The sequence below is a fragment of the Notothenia rossii genome (assembly GCF_949606895.1).
Source record: "Notothenia rossii genome assembly, chromosome: 7".
Taxonomy (NCBI): Eukaryota; Metazoa; Chordata; class Actinopteri; order Perciformes; family Nototheniidae; genus Notothenia; species Notothenia rossii.
The window spans coordinates 41,611,828-41,625,499 of NC_136905.1; the positions used below are offsets into that span (position 1 = coordinate 41,611,828).

At 41.3% G+C, this 13,672-nt stretch overlaps 1 protein-coding gene across 1 annotated transcript in view; it reads left to right on the plus strand.

The window, feature by feature from the left end:
- Nucleotides 1-13,672, plus strand: part of adgrb1a (adhesion G protein-coupled receptor B1a) — a 247,092-nt gene that overhangs the window by 219,007 nt on the left and 14,413 nt on the right. The window contains exons 18-21 of the mRNA XM_079640839.1: nucleotides 6-255; nucleotides 2,239-2,324; nucleotides 5,584-5,643; nucleotides 11,528-11,626. Of these exons, the coding sequence (XP_079496965.1) occupies nucleotides 6-255; nucleotides 2,239-2,324; nucleotides 5,584-5,643; nucleotides 11,528-11,626 (495 nt within the window). The remainder of the gene's footprint in view (nucleotides 1-5; nucleotides 256-2,238; nucleotides 2,325-5,583; nucleotides 5,644-11,527; nucleotides 11,627-13,672) is intronic.

Below are 13,672 nucleotides of genomic sequence, written 5' to 3' on the forward strand. Positions count from 1 at the left end.
CCTCTCTCTTTCTCTGTCCCATATATCGTTTACCATCCTTATTCTTGCCATGACCTGGACCTCTCACCTCCTTCTGTCCCTCCTCTCTGCGACACTTCTGTTTCCTCCCCCTTCCACGCCTCCCCCTCCATCCTCCCTGTTTCTTCTGATCACGTCTCCCTCCCTCTGTGCTTCCTGCCCCCCTGTAGCTGCTGGCTGTCTCTGGAAGGAGGTCTTCTCTATGCGTTTGTTGGACCTGCTGCAGCTGTCGTCTTGGTATTTCCTCTTTCCTCTATAGTCCTCTTTGTGGTTAGCTTGTACAATATCTGCTTTCATTTAGATTTAGACCATTCGCATCATGTAACAGTTTTCACTTTCAACAAAATCCATGTCAACTCGGCCTCTCACTGTAGATATATAACGGCAAAAATGTTAACAATCTCACATTTCTGTTAAGAAACAGTAAAAAACCCTTCATAATATAAACCTAACATTAAATAAAAAACAATATTAAAAGTTGACCAAAATAAACACAGCAAAGATGATCTTTAAATATGCTTTATTTAACCCATTATTCTGTAAATACTTGTTATTGAACTGTCATACATTTTAAAAGTGTTTCTAAGAATAATACTTCAGTGTAAAATTAAACCAATTAGATCACTGCCAAGTTAATAGTCCATGACTCCTCCCTTTTACTTGATCTTCTCTACTTCTCGACCTCCTCTCTTTTTTATTGAATTCCTTATTTCCCTCCCTTTCACATTTGCGTAATAAATGTCTTATATTATACCATGTTCTTCAGATTTCCCTTTCCTGCTTCCTTCTTTTATAACCTGCTTTTGTCTTTTCTTATTTATGTTTTCCTTTACCTCCTTTACCTTTATTTACTTGTTGACTTCCTTATTTCCTTTCCGTGCTCTTCTTTTGCTTCATTTGACTTAGTTTCTATATTTCTAAGTATTTCCTCATTTACCTCCTCCTTTCCTTCCTTTCCTCTTGCTTTCCTCCCCTACCTTGTTCCTTTCTTATTAACTTAGGTTCTTTGCTATATTGCCCAAAAAGTATAGTATGCTTTACAGTTTATAAAAAAAATGTCCACCTTTAAAATGGAATAATAATGATCAAACAATAAGTCATATTAAAAAGCCAGCTTTCTGTTCACTGGCAACTGTTAAACTCTTAAAACCCAGCTTAAACATACTGTTCAAAATCCCCATTCAAGATTTAATACGCACAACATATTACTAATGTTTGAAATGTGTCCATGGTTGAACCTGCATAGAGCAAAGGATGGGCACTGCAGCAGTTGCATGATGACCATACAGGCACAGGGTTCCTTTGATCCACTCTGACAGCTGCTGCTTGAATTAGAACACCATTCAAAAAACATATAATGACGCATGTATTGATAATTATCAACTCAGCTCTCCTGCTGTGACCTATGTCTGGGCTAAATCTCAGTCCTACACACACGGCACTATCCAAATCCATTGGCTTCAGTTTGGGTGATTCACTTCACACCTACAGTACGAGAGAACAGTTTGTTTTGGGTTCCCTATTTACACCTGCCTAATCAAACAGCATCACAGTGGCTTATCAGATTTTACTATGAATCCTAAAAGCATTAACATCTTTGGAATTAACACAATTAAAGACAACTCCTCCCCCGTCTTTGATTTCTCAATGCTTGTAATTTATGCATGGTCTGTCTTTGTTCAAAAATGTATTCATATGTTAGAAATCATCCATTCAAACATTGTGTTCATGCTTCACTGGTTGGTGTTTGTTTAAGTAACGTGAGATGATACAGTCTAGTCATTACAGACCAGAGCCTACAGGAAGTACAGCTAGTGTGTGTGTGTGTGTGTGTGTGTGTGTGTGTGTGTGTGTGTGTGTGTGTGTGTGTGTGTGTGTGTGTGTGTGTGTGTGTGTGTGTGTGTGTTTGTGTGTGTGTGTGTGCGTGCGTGCGTGCGTTTGTATGTGTGTGTGTGTGTGTGTGTGTGTGTGTGTGTGTGTGTGTGTGTGTGTGTGTGTGTGTGTGTGTGTGTGTGTGTGTGTGTGTGTGTGTGTGTGTGTGTGTGTGTGTGTGTGTGTGTGTGTGTGTGTGTGTGTGTGTGTGTGTGTGTGTGTGCGCGTGCGCGTGCGTGCGTGTTGCCATTGCTTTGTCGTGTCCTTCATCCATCACCATCATCAGTTAGATGTGCAGTAATGAACCTGTTTGCTCTGCATTAATCCTGTGCCTCTTCTCTTCGGCAGGTTAACATGGTTATTGGAATTCTCGTATTTAACAAACTGGTGTCCAAAGACGGCATTACTGATATGAAACTAAAGGAGAGGGCGGGGTATGCCTTATACCACACATCCATTTTACACAGTGACCTATAACCAGCCTGATAGCTCAGACAGTGTGGGGGGGGGGGGGGGGGCATCATTAAAAACATTGGCAAATTTGATTAAAGACACTGAGAAAGACAATTGGAAATGAATGATTCAAAAAAACGATCTGAAAAAATGTAATGGTCAGTGCATCTGGGGTTTAAAATATTGGGAAAGAACAAGGATGTGGGAAGCTGTCTGGTTATTGGTCCTGCTCAGACTGAGCAAGATGATGACTCATCTCATTGCTTTTTTTAAGTTTGATATGCGTCACATTTCCTCCAGCTGCTCTCTGTTTACAGGTGTTGCTATTGATGTCAAGTTCTGTAAATCCATTGTGTCTTTTTTCTCCTCTTTGGTTATTTCAAGTAGAGGGAAGCAGGGCTTTAAAACAACATGATACTATCACTTCAACATTTCAGAAAAGGAAAAAAAAGACATTGCATCTTAACTTTTGTATTTCTGGCGCCTTGGTTGTGTTGGTTAGAATAACATTGCACTCAGCCAAGTAACTAGTGACAGTGCATTCATACAGATAGGGTTTACCTGAACAATGATATGATATTAAAACAGAACACTAACGGTTTTGTATTAACATGATTATGACATCAAAATGATCCTTTATATAATTCTTTGTTTAGTTTAGTTTAGTACAAAGATAGGTGGAGAAGGTGTTTGGCTTAAATTAGCATGAAGACTTAACGCAAGAGAAACCGCTAAACTAGCTCTGTCTAAAGTCATTCAAAATGTACCCTCCAACAGCTTCAACGTTTTATTATTAGTAGCAACTGGATCATAACAACTTAATTTTCATATTATTTCAAGCTCCTTTTGCACAAAGCACTCTGGGGACATACAGTATGAGCATGTGTGTTCTTGTACGTGATACATTATTCTATTTCTTCCAGTGATGATGTGCATCTTCTAAATATCTGATTTATGAATACATTTTTCGTCACAACACAATGGTCTTCTGTCACTGAGGAGAGCGTTGTGGGTGAAAAGCTAGCATTGTATTTGAAGTGGTGAAAGGAGGCAGTATAGGGTTCTGCTGGGCAGTATAGGGTTCTGCTGGGCAGTATGGGGTTCTGCTAGGCAGTATAGGGTGGGTTCTGCTGGGCAGTATAGGGTGGGTTCTGCTGGGCAGTATAGGGTTCTGCTGGGCAGTATTGGGTTCTGCTAGGCAGTATAGGGTGGGTTCTGCTGGGCAGTATAGGGTGGTTCTGCTGGGCAGTATAGGGTTCTGCTAGGCAGTATAGGGTTCTGCTGGGCAGTATGGGGTTCTGCTAGGCAGTATAGGGTGGGTTCTGCTGGGCAGTATAGGTTGGGTTCTGCTGGGCAGTATAGGGTTCTGCTGGGCAGTATTGGGTTCTGCTAGGCAGTATAGGGTGGGTTCTGCTGGGCAGTATAGGGTTCTGCTGGGCAGTATAGGGTTCTGCTGGGCAGTATGGGGTTCTGCTAGGCAGTATAGGGTGGGTTCTGCTGGGCAGTATAGGGTTCTGCTGGGCAGTATAGGGTTCTGCTGGGCAGTATGGGGTTCTGCTAGGCAGTATAGGGTTCTGCTGGGCAGTATAGGGTTCTGCTGGGCAGTATGGGGTTCTGCTAGGCAGTATAGGGTGGGTTCTGCTGGGCAGTATAGGGTGGGTTCTGCTGGGCAGTATAGGGTTCTGCTGGGCAGTATGGGGTTCTGCTAGGCAGTATAGGGTTGGTTCTGCTGGGCAGTATAGGGTTCTGCTGGGCAGTATGGGGTTCTGCTAGGCAGTATAGGGTTGGTTCTGCTGGGCAGTATAGGGTTCTGCTGGGCAGTATGGGGTTCTGCTAGGCAGTATAGGGTGGGTTCTGCTGGGCAGTATAGGGTTCTGCTGGGCAGTATGGGGTTCTGCTAGGCAGTATAGGGTTGGTTCTGCTGGGCAGTATAGGGTTCTGCTAGGCAGTATAGGGTTCTGCTGGGCAGTATGGGGTTCTGCTAGGCAGTATAGGGTGGGTTCTGCTGGGCAGTATAGGGTTCTGCTGGGCAGTATGGGGTTCTGCTAGGCAGTATAGGGTTGGTTCTGCTGGGCAGTATAGGGTTCTGCTAGGCAGTATAGGGTTCTGCTGGGCAGTATGGGGTTCTGCTAGGCAGTATAGGGTGGGTTCTGCTGGGCAGTATAGGGTTCTGCTGGGCAGTGGATGAATGATGGTAAATGGTCAAAACTCCCAGATCAGGAACTGTCCTAACTCTAGAAGGAGCAATAACTGCTGATTGATCTCATTTGCTAGCGATGATGTGTCACCATGAAATCTTTGGAGCTGTTGGAAAGTTGTTGCATTTGACTTGTGAGTCAGGTTGCTTCTGCTGTTTTTAAGCCACTAGAAAACCATATCTCTACCCATTAGCTAAAGGTATGACAACAATTCATATTATTTTGTAAGTTCCGGTGTAGCCAGCAGAAATCCAGGCTAAATGTCCTGTTCACAATGTTTATTGTCAAGATTCGAGACAGGAGTAGTTTAGAGACGACATGTACAACCTCATCGGTTCACGTCAATTACAAGCTAATTATAAGCTAATAAAAAGCCTAATTGTTGTCAGAGCATATCCAATGTCTTCTGACATACCATTTTAGTCGCTGCCTTCCACCTCTTTTGCTCCTCACAGGGACAATTTACGGCCATTTCAAAGCCAGCCCAAAAACTATTAGTCAGTACTATTCAGACTTCAAACTGAAACCGGAACACCTCCAATAGCAAGTCCTATCTGTTGCCTACAGATTCTGCATGTATGTGCTTATAGATTGCTTGATCTCAGAAACGGTATCAGTTGCCTCGTGTGACTGTGGGTTTGGCAGCAAACTAAGATATTTTCCAAAATGTTGGAGTGATCCTTTATAGGTTTGATAAAAGAACGTGTTTCTTCGTACATTGTCAGAGTAGTGTGTTATAAACATAAATAGTTAACTTACACATACATTTTTTACGCAGGAACATGTTCACTAACAGCTTGAGTCTTAAATATCATTGTTAGTATCAGACCTTCAAACAGCCATTGGTCAAACCTCAGAGCCCTGCTCCACTCTACAGAGCAGGCTGTTTTGTCTCCATTGCCATTGTTGGTGCATTCAAATGTTATTTTCTTTCTTTCTGAAAATGTTTGCTTTCTTCAATGATCTCTCTGTTCAACTGTTCTTGTTTTTGCTGTCTGATGTCATGTTTGAGTTTGCACAGAATCCCCTCTCTCTCACTCAGGGCTCTCCAATCAGGAACACCTCAATCTCAGAAGCCCCCTTCCATGTCATCAGTGATTGGGTAAAAAAAAACTGCCCATCCCGCCCTCTTCCTAATGTATAGCTACCAGCCCTGCCCATCTACAAATCTGCTGAATCCTCTAGCTAGCACCTCTGATTGGCTTACTATCACTTCCTGCCTATTTCCCTGATTATTCCACTATTGACCTCGCCATTTATGCTACTTCCTGCTAGCTGAATAGAACATAACACACTACTGCCTCAGGTTCTGATAGCTTCTGTAGTGCTTTTAGATCAACTGTTTCAACAAAACCACATAGTAGTTGCAGTGCAATAATATTAATGTTTTGTATTTACTGAAATGGTGTGTGTGTGTGTGTGTGTGTGTGTGTGTGTGTGTGTGTGTGTGTGTGTGTGTGTGTGTGTGTGTGTGTGTGTGTGTGTGTGTGTGTGCGTGCGTGCGTGCGTGCGTGCGTGCGTGCGTGCGGGCGCTGTTGTTATGATTGCATCGAGTGTGTTGCATGTGTCTGATGGAGTGACTTCTAGAATGGTAGATTGTGGTTTAGTAAGGACTAGATTGTTCCTGCATTTGAGTGTTCCTTTACTCTGAATGTCCCTTCAGAGATGTTCCACTTTGGTTGGGTTTTCCTCGTAATATGCTCGGATAGCTTTGTTGTGTACTCTTAAATGAGTCACCTAATTCAAGGGATAGAATCACAAAAGTATAATATACCTGGTGATTATATTGCACTTTGAGGGAGTACACAAGGGAGTACATTCTGGCCATTTGGATCAGTACATCTGAGATAACTTGGTCCACTTACTTCAAGCAAATCCAACTATGTACGGTTGATGCTTCTTTCCTACAGCTATGATGGGATGTCATGCTGTTGTCATAAGCACACTACCACTCAGGAGGGGCTCCTGACTTTAAGTTGTCCTGGTAGATATCTAAATGTGTTTTGAGTGTTGGCTCTATTGCATGTTACATGAAGGGAGAACAGTTTAGAAGGCAGTCAACTGAAACTGGTCCCATCACTTCCTGAGAGTAGATCAATCCATCAACAAGTAGCCAAAGGAAGCTGGCATTCCGCTTCTAATAATCTACATATAGTCAGAAAGCTACTATGTGGTCTTTGAGTTGTGATGACTTTGTCAGACATTGTTATTCAAAGGTTGCACTGGTGTGACCCCTCAGCCTTCTGCTTAGTCCCTGTACCATGGGCTCCCTGAATGTATGCTTTCCAACGTTGGGATATTAAAACTCCCCTACTCTGACAGTGTGTCTGTCACATGGTGCCGGCCCTGATGCTATTGTTGACAGTGCTAAGTATGTATTGATGGCAGTCCCTTAACCTGAGCACAGTGTTACCATACAGTGATTTGATGGGGCTTTTACTTCCTAGCACAGCAACAGCAAGATGAGTCTCTATTAAAGCAATTCATAAAGCTTATGTGATTCAACAGATAGGAAAGAGAAGGAAGTGGTGACTTGACAACGTCTGGTGAACATATGGGTACAGCGCTGATAGGGGTAGGGTTCCACTGTGATCTATAACAGGCCAGTGTTTATGTTATGAAGTATTTTCCTTTCTAGGTGTATATCATCAAACTCCTATAAACATTGTTGGACAAAAAATAATATCAATATGGATGCATTAGAGTCAGAGATATCATCTTCCATGTTCCACCCATTCCCCTCCTTACCTAACCGTGCGCCTGCATTGTCCATTTGGCACCTCGTCCAAAGACATTTCGGTCAGAGTATTTAAGTGACTAATGTAGCTCCTCTACCGCAGATCGATCTCATGTTCAAACTGCTAGTCTTTACTTGAGATATCAGAGTGCATACAGCTGCCTCTGGAACCACACAAAGCTTCTGACAGACTGTTTGCTGTGGAGTTCATAAATACCTACGCCCATGCACATTCAAAACATAAACGGCATTACGATGTTATAGTTTATATTCTTAATTCTATTATTTTTTCTAGTTTTATGCACTTCTTACTATTATTATTTTTTACGTTTTCTTTCTCCAATCTTTTCTGTCCTGTCTGGGATCATATCACTTTTATGAATTAAAGCCCATACATAGTGAATGCTTTTATTTATCAAATCACATATTGATCAAAACTAATCAGAACTAATTCATCAATTCATTTCTACTTTCATCAGTTCACTTCAAATCATCTTACTGAATGAGATTCTACACACAGTGACCTTTACATGTCATCATTTCCTCCACATACTGTACACAGTAGGTCCATCTATCTCCCTCAGACTTCTCATGCTGGTTGCTGAACGTTATCTGACTGTCTTGAAATAACTTTTTATTGTTTGCGCAGAGTTTGGTGGTTGTTGTTTCTAGCTCTTTATGTGGAGGACATAAGAAGGAAGTGAAGAGGTTCCAATGCTATCTTTTCTTTTTGGTGACCCCCCGCCACCCTTCACCGCTCACCTCTCCTGCGGGCGGTTCTAAAGGTTCAAATGCAAAACATGTTTAATGAAGCTAATGAATGTGTGCAGCATTAATGAAGCGCTCAGCGTCTGCAGCAGGTCGGCCCACTCCTCAGAGACAGGCCTCGCTGCTTACTTCCACAAAACTAGAAGTGAATTCTCTGAGAAAATTAAAACAGACAGGAGAGGCCTAATTCCAATTACCACTGGATTGTGTTTTCTCCTTAACAAATGCTTAAATGCTTTCAATCATCAAGCCTCTGTATTTACAGCTAGTAATAGAATAGAGTTCCATTTGATGCAACAACAGTTTATGTTTGATTCAAGGACTACCTTCTACCAGATCCATTTCAAGTTCAATTTGTGTTTATTCTGTTTAATGCAGGGGTGTCAAACTCAAGGCCCGAGGGCCAAATCCGGCCCGTGACTTAATTTGCTGTGGCCCCACAAGAGCTTGCAAAGAATATGATATGTTTATTATACGGTTACATGATGATTTGCAGAAGCACGTTGCCCATAAACTACATGTCCCACAATGCATCTCAAATTTGACTTTTTTTTCAGAATTTGACTTTTTTTCTTCTAAATATGCCTTTTTTTCTTAGAATGTGGCTTTTTATCAGAATGAAATGTCACTTCTGTTTTTTGATTGTGACTTGTTTTCCAGAATTTGGCTTTTCTTTTTAAATCATTTTGTGACATGCGCTCTGAAGAGAATTGCAATTATTTGCCCCAGACTCCTGCTTTCAGACGTAGTTAATTATGAAGTTATTACCCTATCCAATAATAATCCAATGCAGAGGCAATGTTGTAATATAATACATTATTTTATATATTTATATATGTATTTTTATATAGTCTTAAAGTTACAAGCGGCCCTTTGAGTGCGGCCATAATGCTGATGTGGCCCGCGATGAAATTGAGTTTGACACCCCTGGTTTAATGCATCTAACCCACCAACCAAACACCCACCTTTTACCTCTCCTTTCTCAAGTCCAGGAACATGGTGTTGTGTTTCTAAAAGTCTTGATTGCTTTTTAATACCACTGCCTAAAGCGCACATCTAGCGGCTGTATTGCCCTTTTATTTGAAATTGAATTTGTTCCATGATGTGATTTTTAATCCAGGCGTCCAGGGGCTACAGATATTGATTCACACAGCTCTTCAACTTTAATTGCTGTTTAGCAGGAGTACATACGGTAACGGATGAGTTTGTTATTACTTGTCAATATATTGGAGTCAGTTTTTTCTAGCCACATCACTGAAGACAAACTCAGAGATATAATTTGAATCTCGATGGTTTGGGGAGAGTTCGGTCTTTATGTATTAGAAAGTAAATATAGTTATGTAGTTTATTGGTGACCATACCTGGAATTGATGTGTTGCTTTCCTAATAGTTGTAAAGTGTTGTATATACATATAGTAAGTCTTCGGTCAACTCATTAAAGCAGCCTCCGACCAAACAACAGCTTTTTGTATTCCTCTTTTTCTGAATGACTGAATAGCGGCAGGGATTGTTACATCAACCTGAGATATTCCTAGAATTGTAGATATAATTGAATTTGGGAAAAGGAAGTGCTTCAGTGATCTAGAAAATCAACATGTTTTGGTCTCAGTGTCTTACCGTGAGACTCACATCTAGGAAGCAGAGGACGTGAAGATGGAAGTGAGAAAGTGTAGGTTTCCTTTGGTGTTGGGTTTTTATGTTGCTTTGTTGGAACAGATGTTTCTTGGATAATTCAGTGATACTACACATCGTTGTTATTGACAGGAAGCTGGGGAAAACAAAGAGATACTTTATTTTGCAATTGCAAACAGTCACTGCAGCATAGTTTCTGAATTCATCCAATCAATCAATCAATCAATGTTTATTTATATAGCCCAATATCACAAATGTTACATTTGTCTCAGTGGACTTCACAGTTTGTACAGAATATCAGTATGACAATACGACACCCTCTGTCCTTAGACCCTCACATCGTACAAGGAAAAACTTCCAGAGAAAACCCCACAGTTTAAAGGGAAAAATGGGAGAAACCTCAGGGAGAGCAACAGAGGAGGGATCCCTCTCCCAGGACGGACAGACGTGCAATAGATGCCGTGTGTAAATTCAACATTTATCCAGGGTTATTTCAAGATGAAGTTCAGGGTTTTATTCGATCAAATGAATCTACTCAATGTTAGCCATTCTCGCAGTCACAGAAATCCTCTTAAGATTTGTAGCAGATTTCTTTGCTCAAAGGAAAACAATGACTTGTATTACTTTGGCCTTGTTTTCGTTGATTTGGCCATTGATTCTTTTCAGTTATGATACATTTTTACTCAGCAAAAAAATGCTAAGACATGGTGGCAACATTTCCATATTTAGATCTGATCGGGCAAGAAACAGGAACGTTCAGACAATCAGGATGTCTACAACAACAACGGTTACTAAAGCTAATCTTAGGAGAAAAGTGCTGCTCACTTTCAGGTAGATTCTGGTAGATTCTGTCCGACAGTCTGAACAGTCATGTTTCTGAATCCATTGAAACATTTTTAAGAAACATTCTGAGATCTCAACAATTATCTTAGTGAGTACAATCTTTTCATGGCCAGTACATCCAGTAGCCAGGGATACACAGCAGGACACAGGTTGTTACAAACCACCGTTTTTATAGGCTTTTATAAAAACATATCCGTATACAGTATTGTACTGTATGCTAATGATTCAGTGCTGCAATGCTACGGCACAATACATTGTTTATGTAGTTCATTTCAAATGAACAGGAGTTTTACTTGTGGGACCCTGCCCTAAAAGTAATAACTTCTTCCACTTGCCGTTCTATGAGAATGTCTGCTTGAGGGAACGCTGTTTATTAGTGACTGTGACTCCTTTGTGAACTCTGACTGTAGTACTGACAACAGCTTGCACGTTTCTATGTTGAGCTTTTAAATGTGTATGTGTGTGAAAACCTTTGCATTAGTACTTGGCAATGCTCGTAATAAGCAGTTAGAGCAAATATAGATGACCGGGGTGGGACACATGCAACACATCACAATCAGAGCAGCAGAGGCATAAACCAAGATATGAAATGACACGTTGGGATGAAGCCTTTTTTAGCAGACAGACTGTTGAGTGGGTGAAACACTGACAACAGAGAGCAGTCTCAGTTACATCAGCTCCTCAAAGACAATCAGAGTAGCACCACGTCATGAAATATGCACCAATGGCCCCACTTCCCCTTCCCCAGACTAACCTGGGTAACCCCCCCCCCACACACACACACACACACACACACACACACACACACACACACACACACACACACACACACACACAGAGACGGTTGGACGCAGCCCTGAGAGAGAGATTGTGCGATACACTGTGGCTCACTGTGTGTGTGACTGCCTGTGCGTGCTGGTGTGCGCACGTGCATTTGTGTGAGTCTGTGTGTAGGTGCATTTGTATCTGTTTGTGTATGTTACAGCGTGTTGATTTGACTTTGCAGTCAGATGACAGTGCCACTGTACAATATGACGCTCAAATGTGCCAAGTGCGGGGTTATCTCTTCGGCTGACGTTTCCACCACAGCTACCAGTAACGCCATGTTAGTCCCGCTAATTATTTTTCCTTAACTCTTCTTACCTCTGTTCTCCCCTCTACTGTACGCCTCCCTCGGCTCCCTCACTTGATTGGTTCTCTCTCCTTTATCCCTCTGTCATTATTTCTTCTCTCTGATGCCCTGGCAGACTCTCTCAATATGAAAAGCTCCAAACCAATTGTGTTTACTGTATGAAAATCTGCATACGTGATTGAAGATTGAATGAGTGTTGTGTGTGTGTGTGTGTGTGTGTGTGTGTGTGTGTGTGTGTGTGTGTGCACGCGCGCGCGTGTGTGTGTGTGTGTGTGTGTGTGTGTGTGTGTGTGTGAGATCGCAAGGGTCACAATTTGATCAGACCACATGTTGGGGAGGCTATGGCAATGTCTGCAGAGGACGGCATTACACTTTTATGTTCATAGTTTGTGTATGTGTGTACGTGGGTTTTGATAACCCTGATTTCCATTATTATCGACCCGACTCTTTATTTGTATAGTTAGAGTTGTTTGCCCCTTCCCGCGCAGGTAGTGCTGCTCTCTGATACAATCCACTAAGAAAAGAGCTGAGTGAACAATTAACACACATCGTTTCACTTAATAGTCTGTAATGCGACATTGTTAACACACTTCACACCCATTCATATTTCCGGTTAGTAGTTTTGAATACCAGAAGGAGTCAAATCTGTCGAAATGACAGCAGATCATTCTGTAAATGGGCTTATGAGTAGATCTGAGTACATAGAAAATGTTTTAATATTCAATGATATTGCTGATTCCGGTCACATCTTAGTCAACAGCCACATGTCAGCCTCTATTGTTAATACAGGATTTACTGAGTATTATACAGATTGTCCTTCTTTATGGCCTGGGCAACATACATGAATGACCTGCTACATGAAGCTCCTCTTGTCTATTATTTTGTCGCTATGTTCCACTCGTTTGTAATGCTGGGTGAAGACAGTACAGTCAGCTACAATGACTGCCAAGAGGCTTGTATCAACCTTTTGATTATACATTATTTCATTTTAGTCTTGAATTCTAAACGATGTTGGCGGTCCTCAGTGGATTGTATTGGAGAACAGCACCCCTTAAATAGTGAAGCTTGAGGTTCAATCATTTCGGTTATAAATGAATATGGAAAATAAGACTGAAAACATTTTTGAACTATCCTTCAGGTAGAATACAGCCATTTCCACTGTTTGCGTTAGTCAGCTTGCAGCATTTCCCCCCTGGCAGGGTGCTGTGTGTCCTGCAGTGTGTGACCGTGGGCCGGCTGCAGGGCCAAACAGGATGCAAATAATGAGAAACATCCATTCACAAGGAGGTTCAGGAAAGAATCAGCCAAACCTTTTGATTATACATTATTTCATTTTAGTCTTGAATTCTAAACGATGTTGGCGGTCCTCAGTGGATTGTATTGGAGAACAGCACCCCTTAAATAGTGAAGCTTGAGGTTCAATCATTTCGGTTATAAATGAATATGGAAAATAAGACTGAAAACATTTTTGAACTATCCTTCAGGTAGAATACAGCCATTTCCACTGTTTGCGTTAGTCAGCTTGCAGCATTTCCCCCCTGGCAGGGTGCTGTGTGTCCTGCAGTGTGTGACCGTGGGCCGGCTGCAGGGCCAAACAGGATGCAAATAATGAGAAACATCCATTCACAAGGAGGTTCAGGAAAGAATCAGCCATCCCATTTCCAGTATTGGTGTAGCCCTATTTAATACCAGAGGTGGAAAGTAACAAAGTTATTTTAATTAAATGTTTACACTGCTTCATTTATGGTTTTCCATTTGTTGGACTACTTTCTTTTATATCATAACATAATTACGTTTGTTATATTAATACCTTCATTTGTCTGTTTCACATTTGACTTTACAGAATAGCTTAATAAATGCAAATGAGAAAATTACCTTTTTAATGTATTAGTACATTTGTCAGCTCCAATTCAAAACACTTTTTAACAGATTACAATTTTTATTATTCAAAGATGATACAAACAGTTTAATTCAGATTGCCGTTTTTCTCTTACTGTGACATTGATCTAGCATGATATC